A 21400-nucleotide genomic window follows, 5' to 3' on the forward strand; every position below is an offset into this window, starting at 1 on the left:
TGATTGGACACATACTAGCAGAAATTAGACAGGCTAATACATAGCGTGCACATTCATGTTTACCTTCCTTCTGTCCTGTGCACAGTTCAGGCAGGCAGCTCTTCCAGGAGTTGGAGGGGGCGGAGCCACAGATGCTTAAAGTCCCTCTTCACCCAAATATGCCGCGCGGCTCCAGGCAGCGGCTGCGGGGAACTTGAGGGCAGAAGGCGATGGCAGAGGAGACCAGAATGGGATACGGAGGAGCGCCGACCCGGCCGCCCAAGTGTCCCCCTCGGCGATAACAGGGATGGTGCTATCTCCTCCATGCGTTCCAGGCAGCTAACGTCACTCCTGAGCAACGCCCCCTGCGTCCTCTCCATGGTTACACACAGCGTGACTTGGAGAGGATGCAGGGGGCGCTGCTTAGGAGTGAGATCAGCGCTGGCCGCTGGGTCTGGAACGCAGGAAACATTAAACATGCACCCCTCACGGAAGGATGGAACCGCTGCCTGCTGCGCTGCCACATTTTTTAAACAGATGCAGGGAGGGAGGGAGGAATACAAAGAGGTACTTTGCGTGGTCAGTGATCCGCCCGCCCCTCACAAATGGCTCCGCCCCTAGGCACGTGCCTACATTTAACCTTTGTCCTCCCTTGTGTAACATCTCCTGATCAGAGCCAGCCAGAGGACCAGGTGGCTGGCCGCCATTTGGACTGAAGTTTTGAAGCAAGGGATCCCTCCATTTTGCTTAGATCTTCTCTACAAAGGACATATTTCTTCCAAAACCTTAAGTACCGTATTCATTTACTTTTGTTTTTCCCTTTGTATTTTATATGGGCTACTCTTTCTCTATAATTGTTACTTTTAATAATTTTCTGTATAAATTAATTATCTATATTGCATTTCCCATAAATGACTTTAAGTAATTTTCTCAGCTGCAAACCTGTTTTTAGCCACGCAGAAAGAATAATAACTTGTCTGAAGATTCGCTACCCTGAAGTATTGTATTGTTTTAGCTAGAGCAGAGTGTTTAACAATTTTCATTTGCAGGTTTAGAATAGTCAGAAAGTTTCTCTCAGCCTGTAAATGAGAGTGGTGGCAGCCCTGTACCTGAAATATTGCGTAGTAAAGTGTTTGTGTCACTTGCACGCTCCCTTCTAGCCTGTCTGCTGCCCAATTCTAGCAGTTTCAGCGCATCGATTGCATCCACCAGGTTGGGCAGTCTGTAGGTTGAAATAGATTCTAAGGCATTGAGCACTAGGGGGCGTGCAACACCACCGAGTTCCTCCTGTTCCCCTCCCACAGGCTGCTTCTGTGTAGCAAGTCAAATATAAGAGTAAAAGTTAAAGGAGGAAGGAGGAAGAGTGAGAACAGATATGAACTGGAGGACAGCCTGATTTGCTGGTGGACATTGTAAGAACCAGCAAGCTGCAGAGAGAGAGAGAAGTGACGTGAGCCGGGAGAGAATGTGATTTGTTACCGGATGTTCTAGGAAGCGGTAAGATGTGGCGCCCTTCTGACCACATTGGAAAGGAGAAGCAGAGGATCAACAGGAGGCTGTTATAAAAGGACATTCTTGGAATAATCTTGGTGGACTGTTGTGGGTCAAGGTGATTACTATCCAATTCTGAAGGGAATGAACAGCTCAGCTCGTTTTTACAGTGTTTTGGAAGTCTCCATTCTTTTATTATTCACGTTGCCTAGACTAATCGGATTATCTGGACTACCCTTAGGCCTCGTTCACATCATTTAGCGCAGATGGATGTGCGATCGGAACGCAACACGTCCGATCGCACGCCATCTGCGCTACTATGCGCTGCGCTGCGCTGCAGATCCCATTCATTACAATGATTGGGATCTGCGCTGCGATTACCAAAAATGCATGCAGCACGCGATAGCGCAATCGTGCTGCCACGCAGCGCATATGATGGGAACGGTTGAAGGGCTGTCTATGCCCTTCTACCGTTCTTGCGCGTCGCACACTATACGCGCTGCCAAAATGCGCACGGCAGCGTGTATAGTCTGAACGAGGCCTTACTAAAATACTGTATAGGGTATTTTGCTGCCATTGCAGGTACTGTGCACTTTGTCAAATAGCATAATTTGGATTTCACTGTTATTCCTTTACCTAGTTCCTTGGAATAAATATATTCTCTGGAAGCTGTACTTTACCTGCCTTGCTGTTATAGCAATTCTAGTTCGGCTGGCACACCAGTATTAATAATCAAGCAGTTTTATTGTATGCACAACATGACAATTGTTTCGGGGCCACGGCGGGTCCCCTTCATCAGATAAAGTGCAGACATGCCTTGCTGTTATAGGTTTGAACTGTGCAGCATAATAAACATCTTAAATTAAGAGCTACCTGTGTGCACTCAGTTATTTCCAACCTCCAGGGCCGGTTCTAGACTTTTTGCCGCTTGAGGCAAACTCCCTGTCCGTGCTCCCCCTCTAGCTATGATTGCTAAATTTAGAGTCGGCATCGAGCGGGGAAGTTATATTCACTTACTTCCTTGCACTCCATCGCTCGCCGCATCACTTCCTGCAATGCCACCCACTGAAGTACACTTCACCCCACCTCATGAGCGACCTGGGGCTGCCAACCTCTCATAGCCCTTGATGCGACAGTATGTCCTGCAATGGCAGCAAAATCACTAGACCCTAAAACGCTGGACCCCAAATTACTACTCCCTCCAAATTACTCTTGCGAGGGGTGCGAACTATAGCATTAGTGCTATAGTGGTGCCCGGCTTTGGTGCTCTGTGCTGAGCACCGAGTGCCAAGACCACCTGCTTTGTTCAAGGTGCCAGTGGGACATAGGCATTAGGAGGACTTCTAACCAGCTCTGAGCAGGTGAAAAGTTCTCACCTATGTTTGACAGGAAGCCTCACATCTGTGGGGGTGATTTGGACGATTGAATAGGGGGAATGGCGGAGTGCTAAATGGAATTTAATTAAGTGACAGTCCTGTTTTATAACTTGCCAGTGTTAATTGCTGCTGGGTTTCTAAGCTAAATAAGGCCCTAAACCGATACTAGTATGTGTACAAGCTAACTCAATGATATAGCTTTGCATAAGAAATATAAAGAGCCATGGAACAGAAAAAGATTAGTCAAAATGGTGTGTCTCCAAGTGTCGGCATTGAGCATCGGGTGTTGGTGAAGCACCTGTGGGTTTAATAGGTGCTGGCTAGGGGGTAGGGCCAACGTCCCCCCTAGCCAGCACACATTACATCCGCCAGTGGCTGTCATGTAGTGGCTGGAAGGTTTGCTATACTAAAGAATAACAAGCCCCGGCAAAGCATCTTTAAATGAGCTGCCATGGCTCTCCATTGGTTCCTTAACAGACCAATAGAAATCCTCCTCAGGTAGGATTCCCATTGTTTTGTTAAAAGACCAGTGGGGAGCCCTGGTATCACTTTTAAAGATGCTTTGTCCAGCTTACCATTCTCTACTGCTGGCGTCGGGTAGTAACATGTGTTCGAAGAAGTTCCTCAATCCAGGGCCAGAGAAAATTGGTGTGGGACATTTCCGAGGATATTGGTGTGGGATCATTAATTAAAGGTAGGTTAGTGCAGGTATTAGGTGTATTTGACAGGGATACTTATACAGCAATTTTGTGCGTGTACAGCGATTGTCACAGGCCCCCTAGTGGCTGGACTGCTCGATGCCTTTTAAATCTATTTCAATCCACAGACCATCCAACCTTGTGGATGCAAGTGATGTGCTAAAACCGCTGGAAATGGTCAGCAGACAGGCTAGGAGGGAGCATGTGAGTGACACAAACACTTTACTACACAATATTTCAGTTACCAGGCTGCCACCACCTCTGTAGAAAGACAGATGACCTGTGCTGACTATTCTAAACCTACAAATAAAATTGTTAAAAACATGCTAGTCTGGCTGAAACAGTACAATACTTCAGGTAGCCAATCTTCAGAAAGGCTAGGATTTTTTCTACGGTGCTTAGGGCAGGTATGTAGCTTAGGAAAATGACCTTACGTCTTTCATTGGAAATGCAATATAAATAATGAATTTTAATATACAGAAAATTATTAAAAGTAACAATTATGGAGCCTGTAGCCCAGATAGAATAAAAGGAAAAAAACAAAAGAGAATGAATACTTAAAGTTTTGGAAGAAATATGTCCTTTGTGTGGAAAATCCAAGAAATTCAAAGCTCCATTGTTTTATCATTCTGGGAAGCTAGCCATGGGTTCTCTTGCCAGCTTCAGTCCATACATGGTGTTAAAAAATAATTGAGAACTCCTTGCTGAGATTGCTGTGGTTCTTTTATCCAAATTTGCTGTGAGGGCGGAGCTCAGAGCCAGCCCCTGGGCTAGGGTTTGGCATTATTTTATTTTTGGTGGGAATCTTAAGTCCAAAATATGTGACATTTCCATATCTCAGACCACATTCATTGCACACAAATAATAATAGCAAAGGCACAATCACCAAAGAATATGGAACACATTAATACCAGACATAAGAATTGTGGGATATTCCCTTCCTGAAAAGTTTAATAACCCGGTTGCTGGTTATGCCAACTTCATACATTGAATATGAGGATACTCAGCAGGACCTTTGTAACCAAATGATATAATTTTCATATAGATCATAAGTACAGCAAAAAATAATACAATACAGTATGTTAAATCTGGTTAGAGTGGTTCCACCAAGTCTGCCCCCATGCTGAGCTGAATCTTGTTGGCTGCAGAGTATTACCAAATGTCTGATGTTCACACCTAACTGTGAGGTATCTGATGCAAGAACATCCTTTTGTTCAGGTAATCAAAGAAAAACATTGTACTCCCAGAATAACAGCTGGCAGCCACGTGCATAGGCAGACCCAGGCTTTGCTCTGTGCAATTCTTAGATGTGCAATCTGGATTGTACCGTGAATCACAATCATAGAAACGATTAGTTGCTTTTCTTCATGATTCATCCGTGACACCTCCCCTTTGGATGGCGGGTATACACGTGTCCACAAGACATGTGGCGTTTCAGCTAACCTGGCTGACAAGTGCAGTTGTGCCATTCCAGGGGGTTAATCCATTGGAGCCTGCAACTCGGTTCTCCTGGACAGTCTGCTGTCTGTTACCCTTGGGATTGACCTGACATGGCTACTTGCGGGCAGTGTGGTGCATCACCACGTTTGGATGTGGTGTCTCTCTGGACTGCTGACAACGGGCAGTGGATCAGGTACTGTATGTCAACAGCCATCCCATGCAAGGGCTTCTTGCTGAGTGGCGGTGGACATAAGGGAACCCCACGGGTATCCCTGGACTTTCCTATCTCCTGACAGGCAGTACATGACTTACAATATTTTGTTACATTCATGTTCATTCTTGGCCAATAAAATTGCTTTTGAATGCAGGCAAGAGTCTTGCGGACCCTCAAGTGTCCTGCCAGACTGTCAGCATATGCCCCCGAATGCACTCGGTACCACGAGCCACTTTGTATTCATATGCCTTTTACCTGCAGTGGGTTGCAAAGACTCACTGTACAATTTCCCACCTTCCCAATACACCTTGAAAGCGGCATTGTCTGCGAGTGGCTCAGAAGCCAGTCTTCTGAGGGAATTCAGACTTGGGTCATTTTGTAGTGCTTGCATGAATGCAGCACTATCAGTTTCAGCCAGCTGGCCCATGCCATATGAGGTAAGAAGCTGAAAGCTATCATTCCTGTAGTCAGAGGAGGGAGAGAAGGCCGAAACCTCCTCTACCTGTTCTGAGCTCAGGTTCTGAGCAGCACTCTCTGCGAGTCACTGCTAAAACAGATACATACTCAGAATGGCAATTATAGGTATTAATCACATCATTTTCACATGCATTAACAACAGTGACAGGTACACTGACATTTTCATCAAGACTGAAAGGTTGTACAACACAGGTACCTCTGACTCAGGTACTATGGAACCTGGTACCTTTGAACTGGGCACATTCAACCCACCCTCCCCTGGTGCAAGCCCAAGTGTGTAAAGTACCTGGTTGTGGGTAATAGAGTTGGGCCGAACCTCCGATTTTAGGTTCGCGAACCGGGTTCGCGAACTTTCGCGGAAGGTTCGGTTCGCGTTAAAGTTCGCGAACCGCAATAGACTTCAATGGGGAGGCGAACTTTGGGGAAAAAAAAAATTATGCTGGCCACAAAAGTGATGGAAAAGATGTTTCAAGGGGTCTAACACCTGGAGGGGGGCATGGCGGAGTGGGATACACGCCAAAAGTCCCCGGGAAAAATCTGGATTTGACGCAAAGCAGCGTTTTAAGGGCAGAAATCACATTGAATGCTAAATGACAGGCCTAAAGTGCTTTAAAACATCTTGCATGTGTATACATCAATCAGGTAGTGTAATTAAGGTACTGCTTCACACTGACACACCAAACTGTTCACTGAACAGAACAGGTATGCAGTGGCGGGTTCACTGAACAGAACAGGTATGCAGTGGCGGGTTCACTGAACAGAACAGGTATGCAGTGGCGGGTTCACTGAACAGGTATGCAGTGGTGGGTTCACAGAACAGGTATGCAGTGGTGGGTTCACAGAACAGGTATGCAGTGGTGGGTTCACAGTACAGGTATGCAGTGGCGGGTTCACAAACACAGTACAGGTATGCAGTGGTGGGTTCACAGAACAGGTATGCAGCCAGGAACAAGCTAAGCCTAACTAATCTTTCCCTATGAGAGACAGTGCAGCAGCTCGCCCTACTCTCACTAATGCAGGCAGGCACACGAGTGACTGTAATGGCCGCCGCTGCCTGCCTTATATAAGGGGGGTGGGGCTCCAGGGGCTAGTGTAGCCTAATTGGCTACACTGGGCCTGCTGACTGTGATGTAGAGGGTCAAAGTTGACCCTCCATGGTGCATTATGGGGCGAACCGAACTTCCGAAAACGTTCGCTTGCGGGATGCGAACGCGAACCACGGAAGTTCGCATGGAACCGTGCGCAGGCGAACCGTTCGGCCCAACTCTAGTGGGTAAAGAGTCCATCTCCTTCCATGAGCGTTGAGGCAATAGCGGTACGTTCATAATAGAACACAAGCTTGCCCAAATCGGTCCCCGATCAAAACAGTGACTGGGAGATCGTCCACAACACCAACAAACCTTTCTTGAACCCCCACCCCCAGTCAAGTTTCACTCTCACTTTGGCTATGTGCAAAAGGGTGCCCTCCACCCCAGTAAAGGCAAGGGATTGGTTGAAGCTGACACTCTCCTTTGGAACAAGGTGGGAGTGAACCAAGGTGATGTCTGCTCCGGTTGTCTCCGAAACTGGTGATGATCTGGTTGTTCACTCTAACAGGATGTTGCTGCTTGTTTCAGTTGCGGATTTCCTTTCTGCAGACAAACAGGACAGAAGGTGATGATCCAGGCTGTGGTTCGCTGGCTGGTTGCATCTGCCATGGGTGAGGTACTAGTGGTCCAGGTGCTGGTAGTGTCAGCCCCCACTTAGGACAGTTGAACTGCATGTGTCCTGTCCTGTCCTGTGGCAGTAATGACAGGTAACCCCTCAGGTGCCTCAGGCCTGGAAGCAGCAGTTGCACTGGATGGCCTCTGTGATAGAGGGCTCACAGGGGAAGGAGGGTCTGCCAGTGTATTCACATGACCTCCTCTCCAGCTAGGTGGTGCAGTTCTGTGTGTGGAAGGCACCCGGGTAGTCACAAAGTTCTCAGCAAGCTCTGCTGCAGCGCTGACTCTCCAGCAGGAGAGGAGAGTGATTATAATGCAGGGAAGAAACGCATGCTGGAGTTTCTCACTCATCTTCCACAGGCTCTCATGATGTGTCTCTGTTTTCAGCAACAGCCGGCTGATCTCTGCCCGTCCGTTCTTCTGCACCTCACATAATCACGTGAGGTGCAGAAGAAACAGGAAGTAGTAAGAAGCCGGCTGATTCTAAACACACAAGGACACATTTCAGGAGCCTGTAGCAGATGAGTGAGAGCTGCCTGCCCGCTGCACTGACAGATAAACCTGCCCTGACGTATGGGGCACAGTGGGCGGGGATTCAGGGCTAAAGCCCCGGATCTTTAGCTCTAGGGACAGCCTGTCACTACCGGCACAACGCATGGCACCAGTGACCATCATGGATTATGTATTTGCAATCCATCTGTGTATTGTAGAGATGATCAATGCAATGATGATGTTTAATATCAATTAAACAAGTTTCCTGAAATATGAATACTTTACATGCACATTATAATCTATATTTTCAAGCCTCATTATCTAAAGTAATGCTTTCTTTTTAATTAGCATCAAACTTTGTTTATGTAAAATTTGACTTTGTTTTTTGTTTTGTTTTTGTTTTGTTTTTTTAATAAATCCAGAAAAATTTTCTCATTTAATTAACAAATTCAAACAAACGAACAAGTAAAATCTTTTTCATCATCCTGTAGTTGTTAGTGTCAAGATGGTATTGCCACCAAGATTGCATTGGGAGGTTAAGGTTCAAACTGAGGGTATTTTAGGTTATTGGCATTCCTATTCTCATCATGAAAGTCATGGTGAAAATTGTAAATGTAATTGCACAACACTACCACTTGAGCATCATTCACCATTAGAGCAAACTGAATAACGATCATGTGATAAGGACTGTTGAAGGAAATCTCCCGGCATCTCTCTTTCCTGAACTGCAGAAAGGGTGCTGATCTGCTTGTTTGCTTCCTCCTACCAAACCGGAAGGAGGAATTATCGGAGTCACGTTGAAATGCAACGTGACTTGCATAGCAGTTTACTCCTAACCCTGTCTGTATTCAGTGCTTAACAGTAGCAGTCGAACAGGGGTATTCAGGTGTTTCGGATGGGCTATGCCAAATTTGAAAACCAACACTAGTTTTAAGAGCTGTCTCTTTAACCTCCCTGGTGGTAACCCCAACCTGAGCTCAGGGTAGGAAAAATGAGCTGCGGAAAATTTGGAAAATTAACTAGCAGTCCAAGGTCGGCTAGCACACCAAAAGTAATTTGCAGTAGTCTTTATTCCTTAGTACATGTGTCAATGCGAGATTTGACAATTGTTTTGTGGCCATGGAGGGTCCCCCTTTATCAGAATGTGCAGACATACGTCTGCACTTTCTGATAAAGGGGACTCGCCGTGGACCCAAAACATATCTCAAATCTCATGTTGACACATGTATTAAGGAATAAAGACTCCTACAAATTACTTTTGGTGTGCTAGCCGACCTTGGACTGCTAGTTAATTTTCAAACTGGCCCATTTGCGCTCCACTGCGCATGCAGAGCTCCCATGGCCGGGAGCATTCTGCGCATTCGCAGTTTGCTAAGATTGTAAATGCGCAGGTGCAGAATGCTCCCGGCCACAGGCAGCTGACAGCGGAGCAAGAAAGCAGCCTTGGGGGACAGTGAGGGAACCCATGGCTTACAGGGGGCTGGAGAAAGCCCAAGTTAAAGGGGCAGTTTAGTGAAAATTATTATTTTCCATTAATCACATATCAGTTATTTAATAAGGAGAGCATACATTTCTCCATAGACCTTGTGTTAAAAAGCAGAAATAGTGTTATCATCTACTTTTTTTTTAAGACAGCTGAGCGGCGTCATTAGCATGCTAAGCAACGGACTTCACTGATAGTAGCAGACACTCCAGCTGATTTATAATGGCTGACTCACTCACTACAGAGAGCCATGCTGTTCTCACATGTAACTAGCTAAGTATTCTCAATCAATATTGTAGTATGTATATCCCATATGGAAACAAAATGTCTAGGAATAAAAAAAGGCCTCTATGGATGAATAGAAAGGTTAGGGATAAAATGAAGAGGAAAAAGAATGCCTATAAGGTCCTAAAACAGGAGGGGACTGAGGCTGCACTAAGCAATTATAAGGAGTGCAATAAAAATTGTAAAAAAGAAATTAGGCTGGCAAAGATCGAAGCTGAAAATCAAATCGCTAGGGATATCAAATCTAACCCAAAAAAGTTTTACAAGTACATCAACTCTAAAAAAAGAAAGGTTGACTGTATAGGAATCCTAAAGGATGAGGGTGGGAACTCAATGGTGGATGACCAAGGTAAGGCAGAGTTATTAAATGCTTTCTTTGCTTCTGTCTTCACAAAGGAAACATCACTGTTGCAAATTACAGAGGCAGAAGAGTCTAAATCTTCTAACTGTAATATTAAATACTTAACGCAGGAAGAAGTAAAGGCAAGACTAAATAAATTAAAAATAGACAAGGCACCTGGCCCGGATGGCATGCATCCTCGGGTCCTAAGAGAATTAAGTTCAGTTATAGCTAAGCCCCTTTATCTTATCTTTTGTGACTCTCTTGCAACTAGCAGAGTCCCAGTGGATTGGCGTACAGCCCACGTTTTCCCATTATTTAAGAAGGGCAAACAATCTGATCCAGGAAATTATAGACCTGTAAGCTTAACATCAGTTGTATGCAAACTATTTGAGGGGTTACTAAGAGATACTATACATGACTTCATAGTAGAAAATAATCTTATTTCTCAGCATCAACGTGGGTTTACTAAAGACAGGTCCTGTTTGACTAACATGCTCAGCTTTTATGAGGTAGTGAATGCTAATATGGATATTGGGAATGCTGTAGATGTGATATACTTGGACTTTGCAAAGGCCTTCGACACTGTTCCCCACAGAAGTCTGGTGCAAAAGTTGTTGATGCAAGGACTGGGGAAGAGTTTGTGTGCATGGATAGGGAACTGGCTAATGGACAGAAAACAAAGAGTTGTGGTCAATGGATCGTACTCAAAATGGGAGACTGTTAGCAGTGGGGTCCCACAGGGGTCTGTACTGGGTCCAGTGCTCTTCAATTTATTTATTAATGACCTAGTAGATGCAGTAGTGAGCAATGTTGCTATTTTTGCAGATGATACAAAATTGTGCAGAATCATCAACTCTCAGGAAGATAGTGTCATATTGCAACAGGATCTGGATAGGATGGCTATATGGGCACATACATGGCAGATGAAATTCAATGTTGACAAATGTAAAGTCATGCATTTTGGTCGTACCAATGGTCTAGCACCATACAAAATAAATGCGATACAGTTGGGAACATCAAACTTGGAGAAGGACTTAGGAGTACTCATCGACAACAAGTTAAATAATCATACTCAATGCCAAGCCGCTGCAGCTAAAGCGAACAAAATTTTGGGATGCATTAAAAGGGAAATAAAAACTCGAGATGCTAGCATAATATTGCCCCTGTTTAACTCTCTAGTAAGGCCACAACTGGAATATGGAATTCAGTTCTGGGCACCACATTACAAAAAAGATATTGCAGTTTTAGAGCAGGTACAGAGACGAGCTACAAAATTGATACGTGGGATGGAAGGTCTCGCTTACCAAGAAAGGTTAGATAAACTGGGTTTATTTAGTCTATAGAAAAGACGCCTTAGAGGAGATCTAATTAACATGTATAAATACATCAGAGGGCAATATAATAGCTTGGCGGATGAGCTTTTTGTCCCTAGGCCTTCTCAAAGGACTAGAGGACATGAGATGCGCATGGAGGAAAAACGTTTTAGCCATTTATTTAGGAAAGGGTTCTTTACAGTAAGAGTGATTAAGATGTGGAATGCATTGCCACAGGAAGTCGTTATGGCAAACTCTATACCTGCATTTAAAGGGGGCTTAGATGCTTTCCTTGCGTTGAAAGACATCCATGGCTACAATTACTAGGTTATGCCTAATGATGTTGATCCAGGGATATCTGATTGCCATCTGGAGTCAGGAAGGAATTTTTCCCTTTTGGGGCTAATTGGACCATGCCTTGTGGGGTTTTTTTCGCTTTCCTCTGGATCAACAGGGGTATGTGGGGGACGGGCTGGAGATGTACTTTGTATTGGTTGAACTCGATGGACGTATGTCTTTTTTCAACCAAAATAACTATGTAACTATGTAACTATGTAAGTAAATAAACAAACAGGCTGCTAAGTAAGTAACTAATTAGCAGCCTGTTTTATCTATTTACTTAGCTAGTTACATGTGAGAACAGCACGCTCTCTGTAGTGAGTGAGCCAGCCGTTATAAATCAGCTGGAGTGTCTGCTACTATCAGTGAAATCCTTCGCTTAGCATGCTAATGATGCAGCTCAGCTGTCTTAAAAAGCAGAAATAGTGTTATCATCTACTTTTTTTTAAACACATGGTCTATGGAGAAATGTACGCTCTCCTTATTAAATAACTGATATGTGATTAATGGAAAATAATAATTTTCACTAAACTGCCCCTTTAAGTATAAATAATGGTACTAGTTTCAGCTCAGTTTTCCTTTAAATCAAAATGGCAATTTTGCTATCAAACTAATATTATACTGTATTCTTTTAATACACTTTTCATTTTGCATCAGAAGGTAAAATGACACAAATGCAAAGAGTGCACTATATTTAAGAACAGGAAATATTGAAGATCATTTTGCTAACCAACATGCACCTGCGTTCTGCTTCCAGCTCTTCATAAATACGATTATAAGGAAGAAAAACCTGTCCTGACACACACGTGTGAAGGCCTGTGTCCTTTTACAAGTTACATTATCACAGTTAAAGCATACAATAAAGATGGTGAAGATAACATTTATGGAAATTACAAAATATACAACAACCGTACCAACTCAGCAAGTAAGTCAGCATCAGCATGTTAGAACATTTATTTTGCGCTTTTCTCCTAGTGGACTCAAAGCACCAGAGCTGCAACCACTAGGACGTGCTCTATAGGCGGTAGCAGTGTTGGGGAGTCTTGCCCAAGATCTCCTACTGAACAGGAAGAGCTGAGATTCAAACCCTGGTCTCTTGTGTCAGAGGCAAAGCCACTAACCAGTACATTATCCAACATGAGTATCAGTACTATAATGTCTTCTTTAAAAGCAATCTGAAGTGAAAATAAACTTATGATATAATGATTTGTATGTGTAGTACAGCTAAGAAATACAACATTAGCAGCACAGATATTGTTTCCAGTACAAGAGTTAAGAAACTTCAGTTGTTATCTCCAGTGTTTCCCAACCCTGTCCTCAAGGCCCACCAACAGTGCATGTTTTGTGGAAATCCACAGAGGTAGGTAATCAGCTCTGCTAAGACACTAATTACCTCACCTGTGCATGTTTGTGTGTTCTGCAAAACATGCACTGTTGGTGGGTCTTGAGGACAGGGTTGGGCAGGGTAACACTGAAATTCTATACAAAAGAGCTAAGGGCCCATTCACACCTGAGCGAGAATCGCGCAATTCCCGCTGATGGCAAACCGCTAGCGGTTTTGCAAAAACCGCTACACATTGTAGCAAGTGCCAGTGTTCTCACTGCTGCATTTGCGGTTAGCGATAACTGCAAACGTGCTGCATGCAGCGGTTTGGCAGCAATTTGCAAAGCTCGCTAATTGCGATCGCTCCAAAACCACCGGTGTCCAGTGATTTTTCCGCGTTAATCGCGGGAAAATCACTCCTGCAAAAACGCCGATGGTAATCGCCGGCGTTTTGCGATTATAGGTGTGAACGGGGCCAAGATCTTATCTGAGCTTCACAACCTATTTGATTGTTGCTTTCTGGAGTATTTATACATCAAAGAAACAGAGACAGATTTAGATAACATTTCTACTCCTGGGAAGTTGAAAATTTCTACTTGTGCTTTAGTTTCATGCTGGGTACACACCATTCATTTATCCGCTCAATAGATGGGTTCGATAGATAATTTCCGACATGTCCGATATTCCTTCCGATCGTTTTTTTCTCATAGAAGTGAATGGAAAAAATATAAGAAAAAAAAGCTGAAGATAAGAGAATCGCAGAATCAAGCGTAGAATCGAGCAGAAAAAACGATCGGATGAAAAATAGAGCAGAAAAATGTATCGTGTGTACCCAGCATAAAATACAGAGTGTGGCAGAGAATTATGCAATGTTATAAGAAAAAGATATACTGTATATCAAAAATGTAAATATGAGATTATTTTCTTTGCTACTAATCAGTGCTGCTCAGATACCCCTTTTCAAAATCCGAATTGAATTTGGATCCGGATACCCAGATATCTGATCCGAATCGGATATCCGAGCTTGCACTTTTGGAATCCGAATCGGATATCCGAACCCAGAATCCGAGATATCCACCCGGATTCGGATATCCAGATAGAAAACCGGATGTGGGCTTTAAATTGCTTTTAAAACGTTTTTTTTAGGGTAAATGAGGCATGTAGCATCATGTTTTTTTTAAAGGGAAACACAAATTGATGATGTGGGGACTTAAAATCCCCCCCCCCCCAAAAAAAAATGGCTGTCAATTGACATCAGGACTAGGTTCCAGACAGCGGCTGTGCAGCCCACATTGGGCTTGATTTACAAAGCCGTGAAAACTGTTTAGCACGTGCGTGCTAAACAGTTAGCACGTGAAGTGCCGTTCGCGGACTTTTGCGCACGCAAAGTGCCGCGATTTGCGCGATCGCGGACTTTTGCGCGCGCAATTTGCAAATTGCGCACGCAATAGTCTGCGATCGTGCGAATCGCGCCACTTTGCGCGCGCAAAAGTCCGCGAACAGCACTTCACGTGCTAACTGTTTAGCACACCCGTGCTAAACAGTTTGCACGGCTTTGTGAATCAAGCCCATTGTGTCCAAAGTCCAGCCGCACATCTGGGACATGACAGTTTTCAGCCCAGACACCTCCCAAAAATTACGCAGTAATTGTGTTTTGGGTTAAATAGAGGTGGTATCAGCACAGCAGCAGTGGCCTGTGGCACCCTGGCGGTGGGAGCAGCAAATGCAGCAGGAGCAGGGCAATGCAGCAGCAGCAGGTGTAACGTCTGCCAGGAGCCTGCCAGACGTGGCACTTGGCAGTGGCACTTTGTACTTGGCACGTGGCAGGTGGCACTTGGCATGTGCCGCCTGCCAAGTGCCACGTGCCGAGTGACAGTCAGACAGCAGAGAAGAAGACACTAGTGCACACTAACTGTCACACTGGCACTGCTCAGCAGCACAGCAGTTCTGTAGTAAGCGCACATTTGGTTATAGGGAGGGGGCTGCCTCATACTGGGGGCACATCTGGCTATTTCTATTTAGGGGGGAGGCTTATATGTGAGTCAAACAATTTTTCCTGGTTTCTGAGGTAAAAGTGGGTACCTCAGCTTATATGTGGGTCGGCTTATATGCGAGTATATACGGTATGTCTACTTAAGGGGGAACAGGAGTTTTTAAAATGTCTGCAAAGGAAGATATTACAGTATTGAAATACAGCAGCAAATCATTCAAGTCCTGTAGACTCCACAACCAATAAGGAAAAGGCACTCCACAGGCTTCAAACTTCCGTTTGTTTTATTGTGAGCAAGGACACATACATGTTACGGGTCACCTGACCCTTCCTCAAGTGTACCACCCACAACACTTCCTTCCCTTATAAAGGACCACCCATACAGGTAGCCCCACCCAAGTGCATCATTACATAATCACACATAGTCATTATATACAAAATCTTATATTCCTATACAGGGAACTACTATACCGTCTACCCTGCAATGATTTGTGGAGGGGTCATCAATAATTGTGCAGCATTTTCCATCCCAATTTATTCCTTCCTGATATAAATCACAGAAAACATTTGTAACTTACATACTCATTGAGGCCCCTTGGGCTCACACAATCTAATTTCCTTATCCACTCCACTTCTCTACGGAGCAACACCTTTTCTCTATCACCCCCTCTTTGAAGAGGGGGGGCGGGCAGTGTCTAATACCATCCATCTCAGCTGAGAAGCAGAATGTCCAGCCAGGACAAAATGCCGGCCTACAAGGACATTCTGCTTCTCAATTCCTTTCTCCAGATTTTTGGGAACTTCTGCAATGCTCCGTTTGTGTTCCTGAATGCGCACCTTCACATTACGGGTTGTCTCCCCTACGTAAACCAGTCCGCAGGGGCATTTCAGTGCGTAAATCACATGTGTTGTGTCACAATTATAGCTACCTCTCACTGGTACCCTCTGACCCGTATGGGGATGGGACAGATATTCACCACGAATAATCCCAGAACAGCAATTGCACGAATAACAGGGATGGTTCCCCCTCCGACCCTGCAATACAGGCTGTTTATCCAAAACTCGTTTGCACACATGATTGGCAATGGTCCTGCCTCTCCTATATGCAAACAGGGCATACTCTCTAAACAACCTCCCATACCCATGCATCTTTTTGTAAAATGGGCCAAAACTTGCAGACAATCCCCCTTATTCTCCTGGACAAATGCCCATAGTGGAGAACAAAAGGGATCCTGCCTCTGCCCCTCCTCTCTTTCCCCTTGGGCCTCAACAGGGACTCCCGTTCAATGGTAGCGACCTCTTCACTCACCCTGACCAAACTAGAAAGTTCAAAACCCTTTGCTAGAAAATTGTCAATCAAACGACCAGCAGCTTCATGGTACTCAGCATCCGTCGATGCAATGCGATGTGCCCGCAAAAATTTACCTTTTGGGATACTCTTTTTCAATCGCTCATCATGGAAACTATCCATGCGTAATAAATTATTCCTTTCCGTCGGTTTCCTAAACAGTTTTGTCCAGAATCGTCCCTCTTTTTTGGATATAGTTACATCCAGATAATCAATGCTCACCTCAGAGCATTCTGCAGTGAATTTTATGGTTGGATGCATTTGATTAGCCTCATCAACCATCATTCTGAAGGACGACTCTGTGCCGCACCAAAATATCAAAACGTCGTCCACAAATCTGAAATACCCAAAGAGCTGCTGCTCATACTTTGTATTGTGGATAAACATACGATCCTCAATATCGGTCAAAAACAAATTTGCAAAGGACGGAGCAACCGGTGATCCCATGCTCGTCCCCTGGGTCTGAACATAATATTTATCCCCAAACTGGAAATAATTCTGTCTTAAGGCCATTTCAAGGCAATCCAATACAAAGTAAATTTTATTGTGATGCAGCTTGGTTTCAATACACGCCATCCCTTCAGCATGGGGGATGGACGTGAACAAGCTCTGTACGTTCAGAGTGCATAGCAATAGATCATCAGGTACATTCTCCATGGCATTGAGTCTGACCAGCAAGTCAGTCGTATCTTTCAAACATGTGGAAATTTTTAAAGCCAATGGCTGCAGAAAAGAATCCACATATTTAGACATAGGATACAACACGGAATTCACACTGGAGACAATTGGACGTCCCGGGGGCTCGATCAGGCTTTTGTGTATTTTAGGCAAAAGGTACAACTCAGGTACCTGTGGATACTCTGTCACGAGAAAGTTGGCAATAGATTTGTCAATGGTCCCTAACAGGAGGGCTTCATTCACCATCATGTCGACCTTCTTTTTAATTTCCCAAGTCGGGTTGAAATCACACATCCTATAATGCCCCTGGACAGCCAACTGTCTCTCAGCTTCTGCCACATAGGCAGACCGATCTAAAACCACAATTGCACCACCTTTGTCTGCCTTGGTGGTATACACATCTTTGTTCTTAGATACATTTTTCTAAGCATGCCTTTCATTTGATGACAAATTATCTCTATACTTCTTCTCTTTCACATTCTCAAAAACCTTCTTCACCTCACTAAGTACAACAGACTCAAAGGTATCAATGGCATTACATTTCACGTCAGGAGTCCAGGTACTTTTTTTGTATAAACCCTTTTCAGAGTTCTGTAAACCAGTCTCGCAATTATCCCTGAAATGGACCTTCAATTTAAAACTCCGCACAAATATGAAGAAGTCAACCTCCCATTCAAATTTATTGTTCCGGGAGGCAGGCACAAAACCTAAACCCTTCTGTAATACCGACATTTCTATTTTGGTTAGACAGTACTGTGACAAATTCACCACCAAATTGCTTACCTCGCCCCCTGCTGTCCTCTCTTTGGATATTGGTCCCTCAGGATAGGGTGGCGAGGATTCTTGCGTGGGTATGTTTTGTCCCCTTGGGCGCTTACTGTGCCTGAGCCTCCGGCTGCGGGGTAGAAGGAGTCCCCTGATTGCCAAAAATCCTCTCGGCCACGTCCTTGTGCTGCTCCGGCGGAACCTGACGAGGAGTCCTCCTGGGTTCCACTAACCGTTCCACTTCCACTCGGTCCCCCAGCTCTTCCACGCGGATAATGTTTCTGCCACTTGTGACGTCTTCCAACCGGAGGTTTCCTGTGAACCGCTCCTGCTGCCGATTCACTTCCGGGGTCACCAGCTCCCTCTTCCGGTTGTGGTTGTCGGCACCAGCGTCTCTCCACTTTCCACGAATACACCTGGGACAACCTATAATTCTCTGCATCACGCAGTTTCTTTAGTTCCTTCCTGGTGAGTGACTCCTTTTTGATGCTTGCAAGCTTTCTATTTATGCGATCCACCATTTCATTGCAGTCATCAGACTCTAAAATGTCTCTGATCTCCTGGTTAATTTTTTCCACCTCCTTTGTGAGGGCTGCGATGTGCACCACCAGTCGTTCAATGGTTAAAACCATTACATCCAACGAACCTTTATTCAATATTTCAAAAAAGCGGGTAACAAACAGTCGGTCCTGGGTTAGTAGGGTAGACCGCAAACCAATGCGATAGCCTCTCGGGATCCGCTTCATCCTCACATAATCAGCTAGAAAGGTTTGATGGATGGTCCTGTAGACTGCATTGGTCAAATGCCTTCTTTGGTCAAATTTTTCCAGCACACCCTACAGATGAATGAACAATGTGACTGTGTTCCGGGAAATTTAGAGGGCGAGTCAACACCTAGAAATGAATGTGATGTGCTGCAAACCATTCCTGTCACCTGTCTTTCTTTCTTGCTTCCTAACCTAGTAAAGTATACTGTACTTGAAATAAAAACTCCTATCCACACAGAGGTTCAAAGGCATGCAAATAAATTCAAAGACATGCAATAAAAAAAATTTCTGGTCCCTAAACAATACTGAAATGGATGTATAGTAGATCAGAAGAATGTTCTGTTCCTAAAGAAAGTTACAGATGGGATCTGTGGTGATGTTGCCCCCTTCTATAACCTACTGCAATGATCTCCACTGCTGTAAACAACAGTCACTAAAGCTCAAACTGACTGGCTCAATTTTTATATACAACAAAAAATAGTTGAATCTTCCCACAAAGGCCAAATCAGTAACTAGCCACGACCCACGGGCAGAGACAACGAACAGGATCAGTTTTATGCCTCCTGATTAGGGATGGTCGGAAATGCCAATTTCCGATTCCGCCATTGCCAAATACCGATTCCGCCTTCCGCTACCAATTTCCGCATACCAATGCGGAATTTCCACCGGAAATCGCGGAAATTCTGCCCGACTTTAACATAGATTTTCTCAAAAACTATATGGTCTTTTTGAAAACGTTTTTTGCATCTTGTTCAGAAGATTCTGTTTAATAAACCCTGAAAATTTGGTGTTTCTAGGATGTACAGGGGCTTTGCTATTAACCGTTAAAGTCGGCGGATTTTTACTGTAATGTAAATGCAGACAATAGGCAGATGCAATAGGCAGATGCAGATTTTTTGCATTTTACATTACAGTAAAAATCCGCAGAATTTAGCGGTTAATAGCAAAGCCCCCGTAAGTCCTAGAAACACCAAATTTTTAGGGGTTATTTAACTGAATCTTGTGAACAAGATGCAAAAAAAGTTTTCAAATAGACCTTATAGTTTTTGAGAAAATCGATGTTAAAGTCGGGCGGAAGTTCCGCAATTTCCGGCGGAAATTTCTGCGATTTCCGGTGGAAATCCGCCTAACGCACTTGCATAACCAATTTCCGCATTCCGATGCGGAAATGCAATTTCCGATCGGAATTTCGGAAATTGCATTTCTGCGGAATCCGAATGAGCATCCCTACTCCTGATTGTCATTTGAAGTTTAAAGGACAGCTATAATGAAAGGGATATGGAGGCTACCATATTTATTTCCTTTTAACCTCCCTGGCGGTAAGCCCGAGCTGAGCTCGGGCTATGCCGCGCAGGGGGAGATCTCAGCCCCTGGTGGGGCGATTTGTGTCCTGTAAATTGCTGTGCGCGCAGCCAGCACTTTGCTAGCCGCGCGCACAGCTTGATCGCCGCCGCTCTGCGGCGATCGGCCGCACGCAGCGGCTGAAGAGGGCCCCCGCCAGAGCCCTGCGCTGCCCGGATCAATGAGTTCCGGGCAGCGCTATGGGCTGGATCGGGTCTGCCTGACGTCAGGACGTCGGCTGACGTCCATGACGTCATCCCGATCGTCGCCATGGCGACAGGAGAAGCCAAACAGGGGAACGCGTTATATACGCGTTCCCCTGTTTGCTATAGATGCCGGCGACGATCGGACTAGAGGGCCACATGCGCCCTCTAGTGGTGTTTCATGTAGCTACCACTCTGGTAGCTTTACATGAAACAAAAAAAAAAAATAAAAAAAAAAAAGGATTTTTTTAATTAGGAAAAAAAAATTAACCGCCAAGGAGGTTAAACAAAACCAGTTGCCTGGCAGCCATGCTGGTCTATTAGTTTGCAGAAGTGAAGCACACACGAAACAAGCATACTGCTTATCTTGTCAGATCTGACAATAATGTCAAAAACACCCAATCTGCTGCATGCCTGTTCAGCGTCTATGGGTAAACGTATTAGAGGCAGAGGATCACCAGGACTGCCAGGCAACAGGTATTGGTTAAAAGGAAATAAATATGGCAGCTTCCATATCCCTCTCACTTCAGTTGACCTTTAAGACAATCCCTAAATTAGAGGTGCCCAGAAATCCAGGTGCTGATCAGGATTGTTTAGATCAGTGTTTCTCAAACCTGTCCTCATGACTCCCCAACAGTGCACATTTTGCAGGCAACCTCACTTATGCACAGGTGGTGTAAATAGTATCCCAGCTACGTGGAATCCACCTACCTGACACACTAATTACCCAACCTGTACAATAGTTGAGGTTGCCTGCAAAACATGCACAGTTTGGGAGTCACGAGGACAGGTTTGAGAAACGTTGGTTTAAGGTGGTCACTAACTGTCCAATTCCTAGCGAAAAATCATTTGAGCAATCAGAAATTCTGATCGGATTGGTTTTAAATAATCTTCATTGATGGGCACAATCGATTACAAATAATTATAAAACTAGTCGTCCATTTGGATTTTTGTCAAATCAAAATGTGGATTCTCTTGTTGGTGATGATAGATAGGAAGCAAAAATTGGTTTGTTGATGGTGTAGTGAACGATTTTTCTCTTCCGATCAGAATTATCTGTTCACTCAAACGATTTTTCACTAGAAATTGGATCGTTAGTGGCCACCTTTAGACTGATTCAGATGTACATCGTTGCTGCTTCTCACTTAATACTGATTTTGACTTTGTGGAAAGAGTATTATCCATGTTTGTGTTGTTTATTCACTCAGTAGAGATCTTTGTAGCATGTGTTAAAAAGGTACCATCATCATGAATTAATAGTATAATTCACTATTGGAACAGTAATAGTGAATTGTTACATTTTCCCAATCAGTTAAGGCATATTAGGTTGATGCACATTAGTGTGGTAATA

The 21400-nt window shown here is 44.4% G+C and overlaps 1 protein-coding gene across 3 annotated transcripts in view; it reads left to right on the forward strand.

The window, feature by feature from the left end:
* Positions 1 to 21400, forward strand: part of PTPRC (protein tyrosine phosphatase receptor type C) — a 414848-nt gene that overhangs the window by 281079 nt on the left and 112369 nt on the right. For all 3 annotated transcript variants that reach the window (XM_068240076.1, XM_068240078.1, XM_068240079.1), the window contains one exon: positions 12391 to 12558. In XM_068240076.1, the coding sequence (XP_068096177.1) occupies positions 12391 to 12558 (168 nt within the window). The remainder of the gene's footprint in view (positions 1 to 12390; positions 12559 to 21400) is intronic.

The sequence above is a fragment of the Hyperolius riggenbachi genome, chromosome 6, assembly GCF_040937935.1.
Source record: "Hyperolius riggenbachi isolate aHypRig1 chromosome 6, aHypRig1.pri, whole genome shotgun sequence".
Lineage (NCBI taxonomy): Eukaryota > Metazoa > Chordata > Amphibia > Anura > Hyperoliidae > Hyperolius > Hyperolius riggenbachi.